Below are 26491 nucleotides of genomic sequence, written 5' to 3' on the forward strand. Positions count from 1 at the left end.
CATTATCTGAATCTTTATTTATGACATAATAACCATCAGAATTTACAGTTAAAACAAATTCACAAACAAAACTAACTTATGTCAGAACAGTCAGCTTCCACTTGACGCCGCTTCTCATCTTCGGTGGCGTCAGGACTTCAGCAGCTACGGAGAAAAAATGATTTAATAAAAGTCATAATAAATATTGGAAATAGAGAAATGGTGTTAGTTGTGCAAACTGTGACTGAAACAGGTTGACATAATAAAATAAAGTCAAATTTATCGCCTGACCTTGTAGTGGAGCTGCAGGTCTCTGCTGCTGCTGGAAAGACGCCATGATGCTGTTTGCAGTCGAGTTTGGTCCAGTTAGCTAAAATAATAAAGAATAAGACCACAGTTTAATTTACAAACACAAAGAAGAAGATACAAAGATTATTTCAAGTATTAAAAACACTGAAAAATACAGCAAACATAGAAGTACACGTGTCTCCGCTTTCTTCCTGTTTAAGATTCTTTTCTTTTCCTTTTCACATTTACAATCATTTCTAATTTTGATTCAAATAAACTTACGTATAGACTTGTTTTACTGAGTGAACAATGTGAAAACAATGTGAGTAACAGGCCTTTAAAGTAGATCTGATGAAAGCATGTTTAAACGGCAGGTTTAAAGACGTAATGATATGTTGTTATTTTATTTACCGGAGCTTGATTGTTCTGCTGGCCTTCGGGCCACACCTCAGGGGCCGCTGCCTCCATCATCTGCAGAGCCTCCTCGTACGCCTTCTGCAGCTTCTCTGCCTGTTTGTCGAACTGGAACATCAGCAGCGCCTTCAGCAGGTTGTGCATTTCCTCTGAAAGGGGAGGGGGAAGGGACACCTGAGCTGAGTCCAACTGGATGAACTGATTACACAGACAACTACAGAGCTCAGCGGTTCAAAACAATTATGATTTTGAGAGAGAATGTTTTAAATGCTTCTGTAAAATAAGACCACATTTCCATCGTCCTCGGCTGATATTTCATCCCCACATTGCAAAATCTAATGTGAGGTAAAGCTGAAAGATATTAGAGCCTGTAAGTGTTTGTTCCCGTACCTCTCATCTTGTCCACAGTGGTGATGATGTCACTCATCACACACATCAGTGCTCGGTCCTCCATCGGGCTCCCCTCCTTCAGACTCATCTTCTTCCGCTCGGCTTTCCGGCGGTTCTTCGATGATCTCCTGCAGGCAGAGCATGGAAACCATTCACCATAAAATATAAAAAGTATCCTCCTCACAGGCAAACTTGACAATACTGGACTTAACTAGACTCTTAATAACTTGAAGGTGAGTGTGAAGGTCTTACGAGGAGATGCGGGAGTTGCTGTGGGAGTATTTGGAGCCGGTCATCACACTGCTGGCTTCAGAGTAAAGCTCTGCATCAGGACAGTCTGGACCGTCCTCATCTGATGAGGGAGAAAAAGGGTTACACAGGTAGGATTTTATTATTGTTCCAACAGCAGAATACAACCATAAAATAATTACTAATTAACCCATTTCTCATTCCCTTCCTTTTTTGGCTTTGCATGCTGCATGTTGATAATAGGGCAAAAATATATTCAGTGTACAGACTGAGGTTGTTTTCCTGAATATTTGGATCATTCTACTTCAAAAAATAATTTTTTTTGTCAAGCTGAGATTTATCCAGTATATATGATTATAAGGAATATTACAATTTGTCATATAAAAAGAAAAAAAAGGTGATGTCTGATTAATAAACTTCAAGTCAAAGAAATTGTTTTAAGAGATTGAAAGTCACGTCTATTCCGGCGAGTTCTCACCCAGCATGTCCAGCCTGGCCTTCTCTTTCTGCTCTCTGACCACAGCCAGACGAGTCCTGTGCCGAGTGAACGTCGCTACCTGAGCCTCCAGGAAAGCGGTCTGAGAGCTGACGGCTGAAACAAGACACCAAGATGACATCACACATTGCATTGAAAAAAATAAAAACGTTTTTTCTTATGGCTTCTACAGTACTTGTTATATATTTAAGATAATTATAACTAGAACTTTATTTATATTGAGGGTGTCCCCAAGACTCTCTAAGTTAAATTTAAAACTTGAGACTTTTTAAGACCCCGTGGGTACCCTGATTTAAAACGTCTTAAAGTTACAAAGTCCTTTACAATTAAAACAAGACAAAATAGCAAGAACCAAGCCAATGTTGAAGAAATAGTCTTAAAATAGTGATAAAAAGTGAGTTGTAAGAAGAGACACTGAGTACGATAAAACAGTGAAAGAACAGCTGGGTATTGAACACGGCTGAAGAGACCAGTCTGATTCTTCGTTACCTTCCAGCAGTGCAGGTTTGAGGTTGGTCTCAGTGATGTCCTGCCTGTTGTGCATGTAAATCTGAAAACAGACAAGACAAGAAAACATCCCATATAAGACTGAAGTGAGACATATAAGAATCAAACATCAAAGAACTGCTTGTGTTACCGGAAATTATTCTCAGTTCAAATCCTGTACCTAAAAAAGTGCTTTAACTGAATTTTAAGTGCTTTTCATATTTCCAGATATGCAAAGTACATCAACTCGTATATAAATGTTTAAAAAAAGAAAAAGGCTTTTATCTTTACTGACCAGTCTGAGCGCCTCCTCCCAGACTGCCCCAGTGATCAGAGCCAAGATGGCCTCCTCACAGTCCTGTTGGAAACAAAACAAAAAACAGACTTTCATTTTAACAAACAGAAGACTTTTCTTTTCTCACTCAAAAATCCTATTCACCAAATCAACATTAACATGCTTCGTCTTGTTGATCTGAAGTAGCAAGCTTCTGTCTGCGGAGGATCTTACTTTAGCGTACTGGTCCAACAGCAGAGCAGCTTCTGAGTACCGTCGCTGTTCAGTCAGCTTCTCTGTAAGAGAAAACAAAAACAATCTCAATATAGTTTTTTACATACAATAAATTGTCCAATGCCTAAACCCCTAATTGGCTAGCTGCATTAGCATCAACCTGTTGTCATGGTTACCTGCCAGGTCTCTGGCCAGCAGAGCTAACTGGTCCGGTGGAAGCGGGATCTGCTGGGCCACACAGATGGCGTTTCTCCAGCTGGAGCTGCTGGTGAACGCCTGCAGGGCGCTGGCTAACTCTCCACATCTCCATAGCAACAAGCCGGCCTGCTCCGCCTGCTGCTGCTCCATGAGGTGCTCTGCATAAGCACAGCTCAGAGCCTGGAAGTCAAAGATCAAAGTGTCCTCACAGTGTCACCCACTGAAATGCTTGATTTTTTTTTTTTTAGATCAGAGAGATGTGACGAGTGCATCTTCAGTCTCGTACAATTAGGCAAAGTTTGTTTACTCTGTGTTTAAAATCCCACATTGTAATAAAATAGTTTAAATGATGGAGCAGGTCATACACGGTAAAGTCAGAAGTTTACACCGCGCGAGTCCCTCGGGTGTTTTCCTCTTTACCTTGTAGTGAGCACTGTCTGCTGTGTAGAGCCGCAGAGCTTCACTGTAGAGTCTTTGCTCCTTGACGAGCTGCAAAGCTTCATGGAAATGTTCCTCTCCTGAACGCAAAGCACGACAGAGATAAGGTAAAAAATAAAAGATCAAAATCATTCACAGCTTTCTATTCCACTTTTAACTCATCATTTTACTCAGAATGACTTCTTTTAAAAAAAAAAAGAGCAGCAGGAATAAAATGTAGAGCTGACTGACCACACTTGCTGAGGTGATGCAGGGCCTTCCTGTAGCGTTTCAGGTGTTTGTCGATGGTGTAGCGCTGGTAGTTTGGCTCCAGGCTCTTCAGCATGTTTAAGAATGGGAGGTACTCTTTGGGGTCCTGCAGAGATCCGGAAATGTATAAATGATATAGATACATACTCACTAATTCATCCGCCAATTACTGTTCAGTTACATAACAAGTGTAAAAAAAACAACGTGTTTTTTGCTATGATAGTGGTTTTCAATCTTTTCAAAGTCTTGAGATATCAATGTAATAATTCTGGATATTATTTTGAAAGTTACGTCTTTTCTCTCTTCATATCCTACATTTCTCTTTTTGTACAAGACTGTCAATGTGCCACAATCTGTATATTTACAACCTGTTTGGTTTTTGGCACCTTCATTGCCTCTTGTTTTTGGTTTTGTTATTTTATATTCGCCTGCTGTGTTGTTGAGGACAACGCTCCCTCGAAAACGTTCAAATGCTTCAAAATACAGAGGTCGTGAATATTTCTGGTGTGTCTAAATCAAAAGTGAGGGCTAGCGTAATAACCTCTTTGAGATGGCAGATTGTGTTTGATTTATAAAATGTCGGGATTCTTTGGATTTCCGTTTTTATTTCTGCCCCGAAGTATTTTCTAACACGCATTTAAGTCATCAGAGTGAAAACAAGAGAAGGAACATGATGTGTTCACTCGTACCTTCTGGGACTTTTCAGCCACCATGAGCACCAGATCAAAGTCGTACGTTCCCAGCGAGTGTTCGTACAGGTCGTTGACATTGACGAGGAAGAGGAGGTACTTCAACGCCTCTTCGGCGTTCACGGCGCCGGGAGCTTGAGGAGGGTTCACTATACAACAAACACAAACACAGGAAATGATGAGAGAAACCATCTGCTCTCAATGTTTGCTCCTGCTCCAGCGTGTGTGTGTGTGTGTGTGTGTATGTGTATGTGTGTGTGTGTGTGTGTGTGTATGTGTGTATGTGTGTATGTGTGTGTATGTGTATAAGTGTATGTGTGTGTGTGTGTGTATGTGTACGTGTGTGTGTGTGTGTATGTGTACGCGTGTATGTGTGTATGTGTACGTGTACGTGTGCGTGTGTGTGTGTGTGGTGTGTATGTGTACGTGTGCGTGTGTGTGTGCATGTGTATATGTGTGTGTGTGTGTGTGTGTGTATGTGTGTGTATGTGTATGTGTGTGTGTGTGTGTGTGTGTCTGTCTGTGTGTGTAAAAAGAGACAGACTTCAGCACTGCATGAAAAACCAGATGATCGGCCCCGTAAACGCCCGGGAATGTCTAAGATTCCGGGCAGTTAATGGCAGTTTACAACAACATTTGCCTATGCCGTTAATTATTGCGAAGGAACAAGGGGGGGGGGGGGGGGGGTCAGAGGTCAACTTTTCATGCAGTGCAGCAGCTCATCAGCATGCTCACCTCGAAGCTCGTGGACTTTCTGCAGAGCGATCTCCAGCTCAGGAAGCGTCTTCTTCACATGAGCCGTCAGTATGGACAGAAAGAACCTGGATGGAAGACAACATGACGGTTTAATAAAAACATGACCTTCCTCTGACACGATAAGGTGTTGTTATGTTTACTGAGAGAGATACATATTTAGAATCACTGACTTGTTGTGATCCATTGACTCCATGGCGCTCCTCAAAGCATCACAAACCACATCCACCTTCTTCTGCCCGGACGCAGGAGGAGTGTGGACAGGACTGCCCTCAGGACGGGGGTACATGCTGCTGGTTGTGTCCTCCTCCCTGAAAAGCAATGAAAGGTGTAAGTCAAATATGAGAGTTGTTTTTGTCTTTGAAGCATAAATCTTCTCAGGTGAATCGAAAGAGTCTGACTTGAGCTCGGTGAGGAAGAGGTTGACGTGGTTGATGGAGTTGAGCTGTGTGATGAATGTCTTGATATTCTCCAGGAAAACCTGAAGGTAGAAACAGACCGTGAAATGTGAGCTAAGAGAAACCTCCGAGGCATCAATGTTTGGTTTTATGTTTTTCTAATATTTGTGCATTACCTTATAATGTTAAGGGTAAGAAATAAGAAGACTCAAACTACCCCTAAAAAAACACTAGTTTACCATTTCAATGCTTTTTAATTCACCATTTATCTTTTGCTCAAGTGTTCACTTCAGTTTTTACTTTAGCTTCCCAAACTCTTCAAAAATCTAAACACCACAAGGTGTTTTCTTCACTTTCTGCTGTGGACAAATGGAAAGATTGGACTTTAAAAAAAACTACATTGGTTCAATTTACCTTTGGGTTGTGATCATAAACAAAGTTCAGGTTGATCCTCAGCTTCCTCATCGACTCAAAAGCATCTCTGAACCTCAAACTGCAAAGCAGACCAACAACAGGTAGGAGTGTATTAAACAGTCAGGTACAGTATTGCGACATGTAAGCATTTAGGCTGGCAGCAGTAGCTCAGTCTATAGGGACCTGGGTTGGGAACCAGAGTGTCGTCGGCTCAAGTGCAAACCAAATACAGGAATTGGTCTGGTAGCTCACCAGGGCAGCCACCTCACTCTGACATCTCTCCATTAGTGCATGTACAGAGGATCCTTTTTGTGCACGTGTGTGAAGCATTTACAACAACAGAATGTAAATTGAATTTCCCCTCACAGGATTTATAAAGTATATTTTCTTAATTTTGCTCAATCTGAGTTTCAGGTTACACATTAGGAAATTCACATCAAGAAAATTGTGTAAGTTAAAAGCATTTAAATTAAAAAAATACAATTTTGTTATTAAAAAAAAATAGGATTGCAGATTACTTTGGCATTATTTAAACAAATAATTCTCGCTGAAAAACGTTAAGATCAAGACAAGAACCATGAAATAGAAGAACATCAAACTCACCCGTCCAACCACTTCCTGAGCTGAGCCAATAGCAGCGCGCGATGATGCACTGTCTCCAGGTTTCCACGGGGCATCTGGACACGAACACACCAAACAAACGACACAATACACCTTCAAACGTTTTCACTTTGCACACAAGAAATAGAACAGTAATATTGAGCGTGCATGAAAACATAATAGTCCGATAAATGTAAACTTTCAAGGCTGCTGTTGTGTTAGCAGCGTAACAGGGAAATGTAGCATCAGGTTTGTGTGTTCAACTTACCTGAAGTATCACTCTGGTGTCCTGTGGGACCACAGTGACGATCCTGGATCCCCTCTCCACCCGCCTCAGAGTCTCATCATTCTGAACTCCATCTGAGGCCAAGGCCACCTGCAGCCCTGCAGGGTCATTAAAAAATAATTTACCAGTGGGAACAGCAACCTCACATTTACAATATTCCTAGTCGTGACTGTTTTTATAACTGAGAAAACGTCCCTTTCATGATCTTACCTTTGACAGTGAGCGCGCTCAGTTGGAGGCAGCGGCAGGTGTGGGAGTGTGTTGTGATGAGGAGGAAGTCGTTGCAAACGGCAAAGGAGGAAATATTAGAGGCCAGCTGAGAGAGAGAGGGGCAGACAGAAATGGACACAACTCCCATGAAACTTGTCTTTTGCTGAACACATCATAAAAGGAAGGTGCTATTAAAGCTGACAGCTTACTTCTGTGTCTCCTGCGTACAGGTGGGACCTGTCTGTCAGGCCCAGTAGGTAATCCTGGAGACAAGGAGGCCAAACAAAGAGAGAACGTTTAGACCTGAACACGAGACGTCTTAAACAGGGAATATATCATTATATGTAAGTGAGTATGTACCTCTCCACTGATGCTGCAGAGTGCAGTCTGAACGCAGGGAACAGGAAAGTTGATGCTACATCCGCTGGAGTCACGCCATTCCTCCACCGACAGCTCAGGGTGATCTACAAAGAAAATGTACAAAATAGGAGATATTTGTCTTGAAATAACCAGATGAGGGTTTATGCTTCTAAGCTGACACGTTCCTTGATATTTAAAGCAAGTATGAATACCTAATTAAAGCACAAAGAGACAATCTACCTCTACTACAACTACGTCTTTTAAATCCGTTGTTTTGATGAAAGAAAATAACGTCTTTTGCATTTAGATCTGTAAACTCGGGGTAACTGAAACACAAACACAGAGCAGAGAATTAAGTTGAACTCTACAATTCACTTTGCAGATGCTTTTGTCCAAAGCAAAGTGCACACAGGTACTGACAGGAAGTGACCAGAGGCAAAGCACAACATAACAGCTGTCCTTGAGAGTTCTAATCAGCATCAAAACCATCCTAAATATCATCACCCTCATCATAAAGGTGCGTAGGTATTCATGAAAGAGCTGGGTCTTTAGCTTTTTCCTAAAGGTGCAAAGGTACTCTGCAGGTCGCATGGAGTTTGGTAGTTTGTTCCACCACCAGGGGGCGACAAGAGGAGAAGAGTCTAGTTAGAGACTTGGGGACTTGTTGTATAGGTTGGACTATACGCCTTTTATTGGCAGAGGGAGTGTAGACTTTATAGAATAAACTGTCATTTTTCATGACTTTAACAGCGACAAACTGTAATGCCGCTCAATGATGTTTCTATTTGGGAGGCAAAAAAAGTCAGACCCTTTGTAAAACTTCTTTGCTGTGCAGGGTGCTATTAGAACGTAAAATAAACATTTTGATTATGATTCATTGTAACTAAGACATTATATAATTTGAAGTCAGAAGAAGAGTTTTGGTGACTGACCCCACAGCAGCTTCCTGATGTGTCCGTCCTCCAGCTGCAAGGCCACAGTGCCAGTCTGAGAGCAGTGCACCGTGCTGACGACGATACCGTCCACCTCCACCTCTGACCTGAAAAAAAATAGAAACACCACGCTGAGTCCTGACTCACAACAGGCAATTTACTTTGTTGGTTTCTGTTTAGTTCAGGAGCTAGGATACAAAAGGCCCTGCTGACCTGACAGTGAGAGTGTCATCAGCATCAGGAGCAGGGCGGAGCATCAGCAGGGTGGAGGAGGTCGGCAGCAGACCGGGGCTCACACCCACAAACAGCTCGTCTTCCAGCCACAGCAGCTGCCGCAGAGCCAGAGGCTCGTCCTGGTGAACTGTCACTCTGCAGAAAGACAAAAAAAAGATCAGAAGGAGAAATAAACTCATAAAGAGAACATAAATCAGGCTGTTTGCATATTTTAGCCTGCAAGCTGAAAATAACCTCCAAACTTAAAGTAGCACTTATCAGTTCATTATTTGGAACTTATTGAGACAGTGAATGGACACTAGAGATCAGACAACCAAGTGTGCACCATCTGGAAACAGCAGCACAGCAGTTTTTTTTGTTGTTGTTACCTGAAGGTTTTCTGGAGGACCAGAGGACGAGACATCGTCCTGAACCCATTTGTTGTTTTTTCAGCTTGTTCTCCTGAATCTGGAACACATTGGCAGGTCAAGTAAAGACAAAAAAAAAAAATCACATTATATGCCAATACAAATCAGTGTTTTGAAGACCTGCTGAGATTTCTCCTTTCCACGAGCGAGACTAGAGCTCACAGTGGCCTTTAACCTTTGGCCTCTTTACTCTAATCAGTTCATCTCTGAGTGCAAGCTGACATTTGTTGTGGATTTGAGGATATTTCCTCACAGTATTCCGGATGTATCACACTTACAAGAATGGGAAAGATGGGCAGATGAGCATTGTCCTTGATAGATTTTATTGTGCTCAACTACAGATCTTTCTCCTTCTACCTAAGATCCTTTGTGTTTGTCAATTTTCTGAATTTACCTCTCGCTACTCATATCTTATTTTCTGAAGCTGTACTATCAGGTAAAAAAATCCAACACATACCGTTCTGACAGTTGCTTTCATACCTTGTCTGTAGACCAAGATGCGTCCGTCTGAGGTTAATGCTGCCAGCTGATTGGTCCTCTGAGGTTGACAGAGGAAGGTCACCTGGTTGACTGGTGATGTCATCTGGAGCTCAAATGAACACATGGGAGGAGGAACCACACACTGCCTGAAGGTTGTCATCAGGATTTTATCTGAAGGGGGTTTCAATAAATGAGTATATATCAGTGTAATCATCTGATATCTTTATGTCCTCTCTTTTCTCATTGGCTCCCACCTCCATCAATCACCGCCACGTTGGCATTGTCGGTGGCGTCCAGCCCGGGGCTCCTCTCGGTGGTCCAGCCCCAGTCGTAGGTGATGCAGGTCCAGTTGCTGGACACCACGTGGAGCCTCAGGGGACGCTCAGGATCCCAGCAGACACAGACCGGAGCCTTCTGAGAGTCTCTGCCAAAGTCCAGACTCTGCTTCAGATACCAGTGGTAGTTCCCCACCGACCACAGCTGGACTTCAGAGAGAGCATGGACAGATTTAACAAGGAATAATCATATACTAGACATCTATTTGATCACTTATTTATTTGTCTTTCTTGCATTGATCTATTTTTGAAACCCCTCCTTGCAGAGACAAGAAGTTTAGATTTCTTTCAAGAGGGTATACGGATAAAAACATTTGCACGGTGCCAGACAGATCGGTGTTTAAAGTTTGAATCCTGTGCAAGATATAAATCAGTCTTTTGCATTCATAGGGACTTCAAATGGACTTGTACACTTGAATATGCCAGCCATGGTGATCTCTTAATCCACTTGTGACAGTTCAAAGTCTGACATTAGTGGCTCATCTCAACATCCAAGGAGGAGTCAAGGAGTGTTTTTTTATTTCTGTTTGGCTTGCTAAATGACTTGATTGCATGGATTGTGATAACTTTTTTGCAGATGATTTAGTGATCAAACTCTTTTTTTTTTTTTTTTAAATGTCTATCTTGAAGCTGTAACTTCGTCTGAACTCACTGTAAGTGTTGACCTGTTTGTCTTCTCCAGCAGTCATGTCCTCCAGCCAAACAGCTAACACAGTGGAGTCACTGTTCCACAAGAGGTCCTTCACCTGAAACGTGCACCCGTTAAGATAATGTTTTAGAATGGTACTGGAAAAGTAAGCAGCGACATAAATATACTGGGTATATATACGAGTTTATCATGTGATCACTTTGAAACTGGAGGCAGGTTTAGCTGAACATACTTGTGCCTGGTCTTTGCTGAAAGGTAGGGTGAAGTCTCCGTGCAGCAGTCCGTTCTTCTCCATGAAAACCACGCTGTGTTTGTTGGGATGGCGCTGAGTGCTCGCTATCAGGCTCCCTGAGGGTCTGAAACAACAGGAGAAGAGGTTATTGTACACACAGGCTACTGCTAATGCCGCTTCATTTATGGGAGATTTGTAGTAATCCAGGAGAGATTTCTTGGTCAACGTGATAGAAAAATCTAGAGATACGCAAATGGATTAAAGAAAGGAGTTGTGGCAGCACTCTTACTTCCAGCAGAGCGCCTGCTCCAGGCCGTTGATGGTCTCACTTGTGGCCTGCAGGACTCCCTCTCTGTTCCACACCCGGACCTTCCTGGCTCCAGTCTGGGGACAAACAGCACTGACGGCAAACAGCTGTCCGTCACCTCGCCACGTCACCCGCGGCCTCCGGTCGTCCCAGGCTGCAGCCGGCTGCACCTCCTGCGGTTGTGTATAACCACCATGCGGAATGATTCATCATTAAACAGGTTTTTCTCGTGATCTATTTTTGACACATTTTCAATGTTTAAAGCCGTGATGATAAATGAAACACCGACCTGGATCTTCTTTTGTGCTGCCTGTTTCCCCTCCGAGCCGTGAAACTGAGTCTCTTTCTTTCCCCAACCAACCGTGATGAACTTCCCTGCGCAACAAAAACACAACCCTACTTTTACATTCAGCTATGACACAAACATTTACTGCATTCCTTGAATCCACTGGAGATCCCTGTGGGTCATGACCTTTAGGTTTGGATCCATTCATCTTTAACAGGAACCAGTTGGAGCTGACGTACCTTCACCAAAGTCGTCCTGGTGGATTCCAACCTCAGTGATTGGCTCAAAGTCCTTTGTCATCATAATGATCGTCTCCTGACCTGTGGAAACAAACTCATGGTGGTTTATTCTCTTTAACACTACTTCATTTTTCAAATTACAAAGTACTTTTTTAAGCAATGATTTTTATCTAACTTATATGTTTATATCTAAAGCAAGAGTTTATTCTGACAGAACTCATTTTATTGAGGAAACAAAAAACTATTTTTACAACTTGTATAATTACTTTACAACTTATCAATTTTGGAACAAGAAAAGTTAATAATAACTCAATACTTCTAAAGTGTACTGTCAAAGTAAAAAAAAAGCTGACTGAGTGAATATTGCAAGTTCAAAACTTAAGGGGGAACATACCAGTAGTGAGAATGACGAGCTCCTCATCAGGACTCCAACACATCGAGGTCAGACCACTATCCACACTGCCAACACACTCCAACTGTGGAATATGATCAGATATCTGTGAGGGTCCTTACTGACATATTGTGTCATGTGTTGTCCTTTATCCTAACTTGATTTAAACAATAAAAGACCTGAACCATACAACCAACAACTCTTAACTATCATACAGCCATACGAAGACATTTTCCAACTTTTTCTCAGCTGCCCACCTTGCACGTGTTGAGGTTGAAGAGGATGACATCGCCGCCAGCTGTGGCCAAACATGCCGACTCGAGTTCAGCCAATTCCTGCAACCCCACCACCTCTCCGCTGCCGTCCTCCGGGAGGAAACCCTCAGCAGTCAATGACGCCTCAGTGACCACCTGCAGAACAGAATTATGGGGACTTGATTATCTCCAAATGAATATTGTCATCCCTCACTGTTTAAAATGTGTACAGAGCTGAAGCTGAAAAACACGCGTAAACAAAGCTACTGAGCTGTTTGAATGTAATACAAACAGGCATTTAAACTCCGTCTGCAGCACAAACAACAACAATATCCATCACATGCTCACCTGGCCAGTCCGTGGGTCATACTCTGTGATGGAGTAGTGAGAAGCAACCAGCAGTGATCCGGTGTCTGCCCGCACACAGAAACACTGCGGGGAGCCCGGCCCCTGCAGCTCTGAGCTCTTCAGGCTCTTCAGCAGCTTCAAGTTACGCATTTTTACCTCAGGACAGACTGAAGACAAGCCCGGCCTGAGTCTGGAGCTGATGGGGCTGCAAAACTCCTGAACCTGCAAGAAATGCAACCTGTTGAGAATAACAGCTGATATAATGACTACACATCTATATAGTTGTATACACATCCTGAAGAGTTTCTGGCGACCCCAGACATCAAAAACACAAGAAGATTTCTGCTGAAATTAATTTGTTTTTCAATATGTAATAGTCTTTCTACTGTGTGGCAAGTAAACATTCATTCATACCACATTTAGAGTTTTTCATATAAACTTTTAATCACAGCCACTTCATTCCTCCTCATTTTTACACACACACACACACACACACACACACCCCCACACACACACACACACCCACACACACACACCCACACACACACACACACACACACTGTTCAAAGTCTTATTAAATCCTGGATGATGACAACAACAGCTATATATGTACGAAGAAAGTCTTTGGATGGTATAAAAGCTGGTTTGCTGGCTGTTTAAAGACCAAAGAGAGGCAACAAGGGGTCCGGAATGTGTATGGATGTGCTATCTTACGTTTTAACTAACTATAAGAACCGATCTGATGTTTATTCAATAACCTTTATAGACAATGATGTGTCTAAAGCATGATAACATCACAGGAAAATGTCAAACTTACCGACAATAATAAGCAAGCACTTGTAAATCCCTTTAAATGTCCTGCATCAACACCACAACATCATGCATGTGGCGTTGTCAGACACTTCACCTTTCACCTCTGATGCAGTAACATGTATCAGCGGCGCTGGCGCCCCCTGGTGACGTGGAGGAAAGACACAAACATTGTAGTAAACAGCCTTTATCCAGGACAATTGGTCAAATTAGAGATTTATCGTTGAAAAAAAAAATCACAATAACTGTCAACAAAGTTAAGCATATTTTAGAGAAATTAGGTGAGCCAGCAAGACAAGTATTTGTCTTTGATAAACCTTTATTTGCTTTAATATGTCTCTCTTCAAGAGTTAAAGTCCAAGAAAAACACAAATGCTTTTTTTTAATTGATAGGGAGCACATTCCTTGTTAGGCGTTCACTCTAAAAAAACAAAACAACAACAACATGGGTGTTGTTGTATTTTTAGACTTTTATTTCTAAAGGAGTAACCGGATGTCGTGTTCGTGATTTGATGACGCGAGTTTGACAGCTTGCTGACTGACAACAGGTGAACGGGAGTTAGTAACACGGGGCTCACGAGGACACCACAGCTGGATGAAATACCCGATGAGAGGACGGTAACAGAAAGGTAAATGTTTTATTTCATGTCTTTGTCATTCTGTTATTTTCATTGTTCAAACACAGCGGAGCAGCCAGACCCAATTAATCCCCCAACCAACCCTCAACCCAAATTAGGCTTTTTTTTTTTCTACCTGCTCTGCCTCGGCTATTTTCTATCTACTGAACGTAAAATCTTCTCATGTCTCCTTATTTGGTTGAGAAATGATTTAAATTGTAAATAAAATAAATAATAAATAATAAATAAATGTATCGTCTCTTGAGTGGTTGCCGCCCCCTTTTCCTATCACCCACAATAAGACATAAACAGGCTGCTGTTTATCTTGGTGACACGTTTTAACCACCAAATGTCTGAATTTAACCTGGCACCTAAAAATATGGCATTCAGAACCAGATTTGTGGAAGAAATGTATGAAAAACGCCATTCATTGTTTTTATTTTATATTAGATGGTGAAAATACAATTCTTAAATAGCCTATCATGTCCCCCTGTTGGAGCTTAATGTATTTAAATTGGAGTATATCTAACTCGATGTGCATTTTTATAAAAATATTCCTCTGTGTGTTTCAGATTTCTGCTCAGAAATTATATCCCATGAGGGTAATAAACTTGTATTTCTAGTTTCCAGAAACTCTTTTAATGCACATTATGTTTCTAATTATTTTTCATATATTTATTTTTGATCCTTATTAGAATAACCAAGGTGTAAACTTCTATTCCTGGGGTCTACACATGCAAAAATCACAGTAAAATCCACATAAATAACCAAAAAAATGCCAGGAAAAATACTATTCATTAAGCAACAATAGTAATAAAAGTAACACATTGAACATTATGTCATTATCATGCCATGTGTGTTTATTTAATGTCATTTGAAGCTACAGCTGTCTAATAACTCAGAATTATTTGTCTGATTTTAAGCAAATAGAGAGAGGAAGGTCAAATTTAAACCCACATGAGATAATCTTGGAGTTGTCATGACCGAAGTAAAAACACAAAAGAAAAACCCCAATGTGTGTTGATGTGAACCGTAATGTTGAGTCTGTCTGAATGTGTTTACTGTTCTCCAGTGATTAGGAAGCCAAGGATACCGTGATGTTTCCTCCTCCCTCCTGCTTCCTCTGGTGTCCTGAGCCGACCGGTGCTGACAGAAGAAACATAACCCACACAGGTAATCATTATACAGTCTATTATCAGTGTTTCATTATAATCATTCTGCGAAACAACCTGGTGGAGGTAGCTTTACCTTCTACATTCACGTTCATGCACGTTAACTATTAGGATGCTCATCTGAAGAACAAACATGTCGTTTATTTGTTTCTCCTCTGGAAGAACATGTTTTTCACACTCAGTTTGCAGACAACTTGAAGTCTGATGAATTATGTGTGCACTGCTCTCAACTGAGGACGCAACAAATAATCCATATGTAGTCATCTATTAAATGTATTGCCAGATATTTTAATAACAATAAGCAGTTTCAGTAGTTCTGTAAAAAAACAACACTAGCATTTATCAGATTCGAGCTTCTTAAATGTAAGAATTTTGTGGTGTTATTTTATTTCTTTATGATGGTAAATTAAAATATCTTCAGGTTGTTGATAATAAACAACTTTTAGCGATGTCATAAGGGCTTTGGAAAACAACAATTTTCTCCCTTTTCTGACATTGTATAATTCTATGTTCTGGGTAACACTTACTTGTCTGTATGTTGTTACCTGTAGTCATTAACATTTCTTTCAGGGCAGTATGGCAGATTCTGTGATTTTTATAAAGTGCTTGTTTTTGCCACTGACACATATTAAGAAATATGATAACAGCAATATACCTTTCTTTTTAGTGTTAGATCATTTTTTGAAACCTGAAGCATTGAAACAACTGTAATTCTAGCTCGCAGAAGACAGGAGTCGTTTGTTTACCTGTGGCTGGGATGGTGAGGTTGTTTGTGGTGTTTTGGATCTTCGCTAACCCTTGGAAACGACAAGTCACAAAACAACACAAACAAACTGATCCAGGCAGCAACATAGCAGCATGTTCTGTAAGGTCAAATTAGCTGTTTTCATTACTGAGGTGTGGTTGCTTCGAGGAGGCTGTTTCTGGTTTCAAAGAACTCGCTACATTAACAAAAGCTTCATGTTTTGTAGAGACCCTTTCTGTAATGTTGTGAGAAACTTTGAATTATTTTCAGAGCCTGTTAAAGGAATAAAAAGCTACTTTTATTGGATGCACTTTGAAGATTAAGTTGCAGCCACAGATAGATGGATAGATGCACAAACAGGATCCTATGGACATGCAATAATCCTTTGCTCAGGGGCACCTCGGCAGTGAAATTGCACCTCTTCAGTTACCAGACCAATTACCAGACTTTGTCCGCACCAAGACTTGAACCAGCGACCCTCTGGTTTCCCAACCCAAGTCCCTACAGACCGAGCCACTGCCGCCCCAGATAAATGTATAAATACTTCATTTATCCTGTGAGAAATTCAGGTTTTACTCATGCAACATTACAACCCGTTTACTAAATGATTTACTGAAGCAGTATCAAAAACATGTTGTATTTATTTGTCTTTTAAAACCTAAAATATATAAACCACGGCCATGCTAGAAAATATTGATCGTCCCCTTAAACTTAATGGAGCTGCTTCCTCTCCTCCTCCTCCTCCTCCTCACATAATTCACATTGCTGCCTTTAAATTTCTTCATCCGGTGAATTTCTCAGTGATACACTCCTCGCTGCCAGTTTCTTTCCCCAGTGCCAGATTACAAAACCTGCAATATATTCAGAAAGCTCAGCGTATGTCAGAGTGTGAATCAGACCAAATGAGGCAACCAAACTTTACTGGCCCAATTCTGGGTCAGAGCAAAGAAAGCAAATTAAGGGTGTGAGTGTTCCTCCTAATCTGCTGTAAGTCACAGTCATGCTCACTCGTGTGTAACGCTGCAGCGAGCCGGAGGATTCAACAGAGAGGGTGTCAAACACTGACTGACTGTCAGGTTTAGTGTTGTCATCTTTAATCAGCTGTTTGTCACTCAGCCTGCAGGAGAAACACCTTCACACAAGCTATTATCAACAGTATTGACAACTTTCAGTTCAGCAGATGACCTCATTTTTACTGACCACACGACCGCAGTCAAGCTACGTCTTTATGTTTAACGCACATGTTCACTACAGCAGTCAGGAACTGGACCAACCCTGTGATTACAGTAAAGATGGTTCTACATTTAGCCCTCTTACTAAGACACCACTCATCACTCCTTCCACCTCTGACTCTGCTTCCATTGTACTCATAGCAGGACTCACATTCTGCCCCTGTCTAAAACTCTGATGTCTAACAAGCACATGACTGAATGTTCACTAATGTGCTATACCTACATGTTGTAAAACTGCAAAAATCTAACCATCAAAAATAAATATTGATTATGACAGAAAGTCCAGACGAAAAAGTGATGAGATCTTTGTTTTTGTAAGAAGTGTCTGAACTTGTTTTTAAAAGCCAGAGTTATCCAGCTAAACATCAGAGTCAACAAAAGGACACAAGAGTTTATCTAAAGTACGTTTGATCAGTCGTAATCTCTCCATCGAAGACTGTTTCTGTCCTGTTTGTCTGTCTGAAAGATATTCTGAGAAACTTGGTGGAAACATAGAAGCATGAGTCATGGAAATGAGTGATGAGTATGTGTTAAAATGTTTTTACTGAACATTACAGAGAGAAGCATTGTGATGATTGGGAAATTTCATGTCATAGTTATTATAGCTAAAAAAAATGCTGTGTCATGATAACCAGGTTCAAACTTATATAGCCTATTGGAATCCCTTTGCCGAATTAATCAAACTTATTTATTATCGTCAGTTATTTTTTTTGTAAATATTATTTTTTTTGTAAATTAAAAAAATTAAAAAAATTAATTACATTTTATTTTTTATTTTTTGTAAATTAAAAAAAAATCAAAAAAATCATTATAGCCCCCCCCCCCCCCTACACACACATACATTCACATAGATCAATTGTAAAAAGATAATACAACTTTAGTCAGGACAGTAGTGTTGTAGTCAAGACCAAGAAGACATAGAACAGGGTGGTCAGAGACCAAGACCATTCAAGACCAAGACCAAGACCAAGATCGTAAATATCACAAAAAAATCATCATCTTGTGTGTAGGGGGCCGTGTCTCTTATTTAGACTGTAACACTGGGAAGGTTGCGGCTGTAACCGGGGGATACAAATCAAACTAGTTATATGAACAAGTTATATGCTGTTTTAGAAATGGGTGTTTTCCTTCTTATCACAGTAATGACGTGGGAAAATAACAGTGGTGGTCTTGAATAGAAATCCGGATGTCCGCTCAGTCACAGACCGGTAAAAGTAAAAATGCTTTTCGATTCCGAGACGAGACCGGTACTTTCAAAAATCTCAAGTACTAAAACACTAAAGTACACTACAGTATATGTTAGTGACAGTATTTTCAAGTTACTCAAGAGAGGATTCTCCGGTTTATCCCAGTGATTGAAGTTTAATCCAATTATCTTATCTGGAGTTTGTTTTGGTCCCTATTTTCAATTAATTAACATTTTCATCATTTAAAACAAGATGAGATAGGAAGATAATATGCACAACAATCAATAGTTATTAATATCAGAATACAGTTAGAATATAAAATAACATTCCCTAATGTAAACTATTTAAACAAATCCTAATATGGAAACAACATCAGAGTAATCCAGCGCACAAAAGGATTGTTCAGATTGACTTTAAATTGTAATGCATATAAAACATTTGAGCGAACTTAAGGGGAGAGTGAACCAGAGGAAACCACATCCTGTACTATATGACTTCACTTCACTATATTGCTCCATTTTCCATCCTAGCCCATGTATCAGTCTGGCTTCATTGTTAGAAGAAGCCTTAGAGGTTTGCACAGGCAGACGTTTTCTGAATTCTCTCCAGTAACAGAGCCCTTTACCTCGTGTGAAGGCAGAGGTTTTCCACAGAGGAAGAAGTGTGCGCTCAAAGTGGACAAAGAGATAAATGCCTGAAGTGTGGACTTATTTAGTCTCCAACACACCTTGAGTTGTCGTCACGTGGACATAAGTCAGCTGATGAAAGAATGTCGCCCTGCAGCGTTCCTCCCTGTCATGCTGATCTAATGAACCAGATTAGCAGCTGCCCTCCTGCCTCTCTCATTCCTGACTCAATCAAGTCTGGCTGTGATGAACTCACTCATTTTGGTAAAGGTTAATGGCATCATCTAAGTTTCATGTTTACAGGGTGCACAGACACAAGATAAGATGGACATTTAAATTTGTGTGTTCTTGAGACCAGTTTTATTCAGAAAAAGTGGATAAATGTTTTTGTTGAATCAGCTTAAGGGGAGGAAACCCCTCTACTAGAAATTATCAAAATACCTGCTGTCTGAATCAACAAAGTTTTTTTTTTATGCTCTGCTGGTAAAACATGTTCGGTTTTCAACATGTAGTCATCAGAGGAAAGTAGAGAAGACCAGTGCCTCCCTTCTTCAGAGGTGAAGATCAAGTTAGGATAGCATCCTGTCTCTGTTCTGTCAGGACTGAATCTCCACCCTGTTACTTTTTGTGGGGGGATTTAGTGCAGCATCTCCTTTCTGCACTGTGTCAAACTATGGATTTGCTGTGCTGTGTGAGGTGACAGATCGGTCCTGTGGTGTGGAACACATTCTTATGAAAGTGCTGAAGCTGAATGAAGCTGTCACTGAGACCCAAGTACCTTTTTAGAAAGTGTTGTTTGAATGTGTTTTCTCGAATCCCATCATGTAGGAGAGGGACCTGAATACAATCACATCTTCCAACTTCCAAGGTAAATATCAGCGTCGTTTTTTTTACAAAAACGTTCTATCTTAGCTAACCGAACTTCAGTCTTATCCCAAGTTAGGAAATCCTCAATAATAAATCTAACATCTTTTCAGTGTCTCAAGGTTTATATTGGTGATCTGAAAGTTAGTCAAAAGTGTTGGTTCATGAAGTGAAATTGAACAAATACAAGTATCAAAAATACACGTTTTTTTAGGGGCGCTGATAGCCTAGCAGTCATGACGTGCACCCCATGTTTGGAGTCAATAGCCTTCAGCGCAGCAGTCGTGGGTTCGAATCCGACCTCGGCCTTTACTGCATGTCATCCCTCACTCTCTCCTCCCAACATTTCTCTCTTCAGCAGTCCTATCTAATCAAGTCTAATATGCATTATCTATTTAATATTTTTGAAAAATCTGCATTGTCATTGTGATCACAGATTTGGATTCGATGCATAAAATAAATTAACTGTGTTTCCCAACTAGCAAAGCTGTGGGCTACATCCACACATCTGTGTTTTCGTAGCCCAAATACAGCCTCGTACAGATGTTAGCACAGCTGTTGACTCCCAGTGCTTGTAGCATCACATGTGAAATTCCTTCCTTTTTCACTTTGTTTTGACACAGTGAAAGAGAATATTAAGTGATCATCTTTTAGTTGGGCTGCACACCTTTTTAGATATATATTTTTTTCTGGTTGAACTCGATCTTGAATGTTTAGGAAATATTGAAAAGTTTTTCCCTGCCTGGACTTTCAAAATACAAAGTCTTCTCAACTAAAAATCTGAATTCCTTTGAACCAACCTGTTGCTGCTCAGCGAACATGCATCTTCCCCAACTATCTGCTTGATTGTTTGACACTAACAACAACCATAAATCTTTTACTTCCGACTGAAAAACTCCAAAGTAGTGAGCTGTAAATCTCCTTTTTGTTTCCTTCCACCAGAAAATCCAGACAATCCCTTTGCAATCAGGAGAGGATGGGCTGTCACGCTGTGCTTTTGTTTGCTGTGAGAGGGAAACTTCAATCACTCCAACGCTGCGCCCTGATTGGTCAGCTTAGAGTTTCATGAACCCTCTATACCTGCCCTCTGATTGGTCCTTCATTCCACTGTGAAGACTTTTGCAGCCAATCGCTATCTGTCTGGGTGAGTGCCGCTTCCTCTTCCCACCAGCTGCTGCAGTCAATCAGCTTATTCAGCAGCATGAGTGTGTTTCTGTGTGTGAAGCTGTGGTTGAGTGTGTGTGTGGCAGCCCGTTCCTCCCCCTCCCCTCTTTTTCCTTCACAAAACCACCGGCCCACCCTCCTTTCCACTCCCATCCCCCCCTTATTCCTCACACACTCATGCCCTGTGTTTCTCCCTCACACACTCAAACACACTCTTGCCCCAGGAGGCCCAGCAGTGTGTGTGAGTCACCAGAGAAAGTTACACTAGTGCGTTTATGTGTGTGTGTTTGCAGTGCTGCAGCGTCTCCTCTGCAGCAGATTTCTGCTTCAGTCGGGACAGAGCACAACAGGAAAGAGAGAGAGAGAGAGAGAGAGGAGAACGAGCTTCACACAGCTGAATCAGGGATTCTGCACAAGGTAATAACAGCTTGATGTCATGTAAATGTTTTGTATGATACTCTCACTTTTACACGCTGTGGTCAGGATTAGTGTTGAGTTTTCTCTGGTTTTGGTTCATAATCTGAGCAGCACTTGTCTCATGAGTCAGCAGCTCTGATACACTTGTTTTGGGATTTAAAGGAAGTGTTGTCATGTGTTTCACCATTTGTGTTTGTGTGCGATAATTACTATGACTTAATGATTTGCAAAGAGCATGTAGGTAGTGCTAATATGATGTCAAAGTGTTGGTACCTGTACCAAGCTGTTACTCTTATCAGTACCTTCCTTTAAGAGTTATAAACAAGTTTTTCTTTTTTTTTTTTTTTACAGTATTCAAACACAAACAGCATGTCAACAACTTTGCCCGACAAAAAAACTCTACAAAACCCACTCAAATTTGAATTTAAATAAGGAACTATTTCCCCAAAATGATGCCACTTTAAATCCAGTTTTTGATAATTGTTGTCTACGTATTAAAAAAGAAATGAGGTTGGATGCCAGGCTCTTGTTGTAAATCTCAGTTATCCCCCACATTGGGTCACCTCACCATATGCTGCTTAAGCCCTAAACCCCCGTTGTTGGAGGGAAAAGATAAATCTGTGAGGTAGGGTTACAGTCACAATTGCCTACTTTCAAAGTGTTGTATTACAGTGCCTGGTGTCATGTTAGTGTCTGAGTGTAAAGTACTATTGTCTTTAAAGAAATCACAGTTGTATTTATTATTTAAAGTTAAAGCTCTGAGGGCTGCATATTGAACATCCATGTGTTTCAGCACTGATCAAGCAATGTGTAGTTCTTATGTAGGATATCAAAAACAGTCGTTACCAAACGTTTCTGTGAATTGTCTTGTCTTAGTATGGCTGCCTGCTTAAAATAATTATCTTCATTATGAGTCAACTTTTGATTATTTTCACAATTCATAACTTAGTCTTTAAAATGTCATAATCTTGTTTAAATTGTTTGACAATTTCCTGATCAGAATAAGACCTGACGATTCACATTATGTCCTAAAACTCTCCTTTGAAAATGACCATAAACTCAAAATATGGAATCAGCAGCTGTTTGACCAAAACGATTCATTCATTGTCAGTGTGTTTGGTAATTCATATTAAGTCTAATGTCTTATTGATGAGTGTTTTAAGACTTTTTTGTACAGTAATAGTTTTTCTTTTCTGTTGGAGGAATCGGTGAAATGCTTTCAGAACAATCATTTTGATGATCTTTGGACATCAACAGTTGTTTTTGCACTTTTTCAGCAGCAACAACAGATGTGAACTCACATTTTCTCTCATGTTTGACAATGAAAACAAGACAGAGTTTGTTCAACAGGTGACTTCCTCTGTCCAATAAAAAAACTCTGGATCAGTAGTTAGGTGTGCTAGATTGCAGCATTAAATTGATTTGGCACAAAAAATAAACTTCAGCTGAAGCGGTTCATGCCACATTATTTACCAATGTGCTGATGTCTGTCAACAGGGCCGATATTGGCGGATACCGATGTTGAGCCGATGCATCGGTGCATTCCTGGTATCACGCTTTTAGAGCTGCATATAAAATCTCTAGTCCTTTAGTAGTAACTGAAATCTGTCAGTAAAAAAGTACAGTATGAAGCGTGATGAGGGGTGTTAATCGTTTGATATCTTTATTTCCAACATGTTAATATAATAAAAAAGGTAAATGATTAAATAAGAAAATATGACAAGGAAACCTAAACAAAAATACCGACCACCATGTTCAACACAAAACAAAAAGTAATGTTCGAAAAGGAGCAGGAAAAAGTTTTAAGTATTTATTTCTACCCTTCATCAATTTTAAGTAACTTTAACACTAACATCCATCCAGTGTCATCCAGAGCTTTGTTTCTGATGTTGTCATGAGCATCTCCTCTCAAAGAAGTTCTAATTGAATCACTCAGTCAGAAATGAAACTGCCATTAGAGTTAGCGCTTTAAAGCCACAGATGGCTGAATCATGTACTGTACAGGCTAATTGTCACAGCACTGTTGCTGACTGTGTTCATCTGGCAGCCTCCCGGTGAGCCGACATGAGGTGTTCCAGCTCAGAGAATCCATGACAATACCCCCACCCCCCTTCCACATGTTGGTGTGAAGTAAACAATATAAACAAAGCCTCGTCATCTGTCGCTGTGCTGCTGACTGCTGGATTAGTCATCTCTTTATGAGTCCCCTTCACTTCCTAAGGATTCAGCTTAAACCAGGAGCAGGAATGTTACATTATCTGCAGAGAAATTCGAGGAATGTTCCTGTGGATGGAATGATTGGCACCAGATGTTTAGAGAAACGTATCTTGAACTTTCTGCACTTCTTCAATCTGTAAATAAACAAGCTCCTACATTTAGTTTGACTCAGTCTTATGTGTGTTATGTGTCACTTTTGACATCTCTCTTTCACTGTTTGGACAACACAGCAGTGCTTATACAGGAGGAGGAGGACCTAAACATGTTAACAGGTGGACTCCTAGGATGTGTTGGTTAGAGAGACGCTGGAAAAACATCATGGTTGACAAACAATGAAGGTGCTTTAATTTGAAAGGTTCTCCCAGTCAAAAATGATTTTGACAGAACAAGAGATAATTGTACATAAAAAACCCTTCAAAATGTATTCAGAATATAAAAACACAATTGGTCAAGTATGTTTTGTTTTCTTGTACAACTTTTCGCCTTCACCTAAACTAAGGAGTACCAGCAATCTAACTCGACTTTTTAAAGCATTGCTCCTGGTCTCATGTTAGGTAAAGCTGCTCATTCAAGCTGAAATGTCTCCACAATGAAATGACTGAGATATTAAATGTCTGAACTTGACCTAGTATTTTTAATTAGGGCATTAGCACTCAAAGGTGTGAGGACCCTATTGGAATGCGCACCATGCAGCTGTTGCCCTTCACACTGATAATCAGACAATCGAAAGCCCTTTTCAGAGTGCGCTGTAACGTAAGTTCCTCCGACATTACGCCTTTGTACCTTCATATCTTTTAGGCAACGCCGTCATATTGGTTTCCCAGACTGTGAATTCACACTGCGTTATGGCGTTGCAAAAGCATGATATGTAGAGAAATGCGGGAGCTTCACATAACCCCTCGGACATGCATACACACACACACACACCGCTGTTCTCCCCCTGCTGGCTGCGCTGATCCCTTCTCACCCCTGTAACGTCGTCTACCTCTCTGATAGCCGTACAGAGGTGGGATCACTTTGTTTTCCCATGACATTCATATTGAAGGAGAGAAGTCGCAGGGGCGTACATATCGTACTTTGAATGGACAGTTTGAACAGGGCTAATAAAAGCAGATCTTATCCAGATGAGTATGCTATGCATTCTGAGGTTGAAATTAGAAATCGTGGCATTATCTCTACTTTTCAATCTTAACTCTATGCACTAAATGCTTTCAAATTTCAATTACAGCTTTTAACATTTTGAATAGAGGCCTAACAGTGAGTGTGAAATTGTTGAACAACTTTGTTCTAAACTGTGTCTTTCTCCGACAGTGATCTCCAACATGGAGGTGCCCAGGAGGCCTCAGCCCTCCTCCTTCACACTGGCTCTCCCTAAACCAGCTCTCTCTTCTATTGGCGCTGCAGAGAAAGTCACCAAGAAGGAGCTAATGACCGAACTCCAGGAGAAGATGGACCGAAGAACAGAGAAAGATCAGTTTGGAGAAGAGACATTGAGTTCAGAGGAGGAGTCGAATGTGTCAGTGTATTTGGAGGCACCAGCTGACAGCTCAGAACTTACAGATACAAACACTTTCACTGCTGGATCTAAACTTTCCGCACAGGATAGTTTTTCAGAGGAGAGCTCCATATCAGAGGAGAGGCTGGCTGAGGAGGCCAGAAAGAAATCTGAAGAGGATGAAAAAGCAGCTAAAGAGAGAGCAGCTCAGAGGCAGTTGCTGGCTATAGAGGAGCTGGTGATGTCTGAGAGGAATTACCTTCGACTTCTGCAAGTCAGCACTGTGACCATCAGGAGCAACCTGCAGCAACTACAGGTAAGACAGATGTGTTTGTAGCATTAATCATGGATGGAAACAGATGATTCATTTCCATATGAATTGTTTGCAACCTGTCAAAAAATGTCAATCGAGTCTTATGAGACTATTGTGGAGGTCTTAGCATTTTTTCTTTACATAGACAGAAGTCAAAATCTTAGAAAAAAATGTACAACCAAAAACTCATAAACAAAGGAAGTACAATACAGGATTCATTGACAGATTCAGGTTATAAAGTCTTTGAAAAACCGAATAACCGAAAAACCGAGTTTGAATACATCTCAGATCTCCCCAAAACATGTGTGTGAAGTTTCTTGTTCTAAATCCACTCTGATCCTGTATTTGATCATGTCTATAAACCCCTCTATTTCAGCCCTGCTCAGAACAGGCTGTTTCTGTGTCTGTACCTTTAAATGTGTAAATGAGCTGTGTTTGACCACGCCCCCTCTCTGGAAGGGCTTGGGCTCAGGCTTTTTCGTTCCATGCCCTATTGTTTACGGAGAGAAGGAAGACTCAGAGGGCAGAACAAACACCTAGCTGTGGGAGTGTCACCCACATGGGGGAGGGGTTACTGCCCTTTGTGATGTCATGAAGGGAAAATCTCCAAACGGCCTATTTGAGCACACAAAAGACAGAGAGGATGGACTTTTCTCATAACTGGGGGGTTTGCAGACAGACTAGGGACACATATAATCGTTAGAAATACATGGTAAAGTGTATTTTGCATTATGTGACCTTTTATCTACCATTTATTATAAACAGATTTTTAAAGCCATTATTTGGGTATTACAGTGAGCGGAAATCTCTAAATGTGTTTGTTGAAGATTCATTTTTAACTTTGGCAACACATATTTGTCATGAATTCCAACAAGGCTCTCATACTTAGGTATTCCTGCCACACGGCAAATGCCCTGGGAGGAGCTCATTTGTCAAACCTGAGTAAAAAGTTCTTTATCTCCCATAAAGATGCTCTCTCTATCTCATCTACTATCTCGTCTCCATGTGACCCCAACTGAGGGTATTTTGTTCCTTTTCTTCTGCTTGCAGATGATGTAGAGATCTTGTATTCAGTCATACAGCTGACAGAACTTACATTAACAATCATCAGCAAACCTTTAACATAGATTAAA

General features: G+C 40.8%; 2 protein-coding genes across 3 annotated transcripts in view; one reads left to right on the forward strand and one right to left on the reverse strand.

Annotated features, from left to right (window-relative positions):
* Window positions 1–2: 2 nt before the first annotated feature.
* elp1 (elongator acetyltransferase complex subunit 1) lies at window positions 3–13436 on the reverse strand. The gene is made up of 36 exons (XM_061048552.1): window positions 13317–13436; window positions 12500–12737; window positions 12155–12307; window positions 11901–11982; window positions 11507–11587; window positions 11271–11356; window positions 10964–11154; window positions 10675–10798; window positions 10446–10539; window positions 9713–9943; window positions 9459–9629; window positions 8940–9018; window positions 8551–8706; window positions 8338–8444; window positions 7406–7509; window positions 7255–7308; window positions 7046–7151; window positions 6818–6933; window positions 6553–6626; window positions 5950–6028; window positions 5539–5618; window positions 5311–5448; window positions 5120–5205; window positions 4385–4533; window positions 3678–3801; window positions 3429–3526; window positions 2987–3188; window positions 2811–2872; window positions 2598–2660; window positions 2306–2366; window positions 1799–1912; window positions 1324–1423; window positions 1072–1199; window positions 679–830; window positions 271–349; window positions 3–144 (listed from the first exon to the last, which is right to left on the reverse strand). The coding sequence occupies exons 2-36, from the start codon at window positions 12647–12649 to the stop codon at window positions 77–79; spliced, it is 3942 nt and encodes a 1313-aa protein (XP_060904535.1). The 5' UTR covers window positions 12650–12737; window positions 13317–13436; the 3' UTR covers window positions 3–76.
* A 400-nt stretch (window positions 13437–13836) lies between these two features.
* arhgef37 (Rho guanine nucleotide exchange factor (GEF) 37) overlaps window positions 13837–26491 on the forward strand; it is a 31683-nt gene continuing 19028 nt past the window's right edge. Inside the window, exons 1-5 of one of the 2 annotated variants that reach the window (XM_061048556.1) lie at window positions 13837–13938; window positions 14999–15099; window positions 20695–20896; window positions 21210–21333; window positions 24862–25361. In XM_061048556.1, the coding sequence (XP_060904539.1) occupies window positions 24873–25361 (489 nt within the window). In that variant the 5' untranslated portion in view covers window positions 13837–13938; window positions 14999–15099; window positions 20695–20896; window positions 21210–21333; window positions 24862–24872. Of the gene's footprint in view, window positions 13939–14507; window positions 14529–14998; window positions 15100–20694; window positions 20897–21209; window positions 21334–24861; window positions 25362–26491 lie in introns of those variants that run through there. The other variant, XM_061048557.1, reaches the window with a different exon arrangement.

This window comes from Labrus mixtus, chromosome 10 (assembly GCF_963584025.1).
Source record: "Labrus mixtus chromosome 10, fLabMix1.1, whole genome shotgun sequence".
Taxonomy (NCBI): Eukaryota; Metazoa; Chordata; class Actinopteri; order Labriformes; family Labridae; genus Labrus; species Labrus mixtus.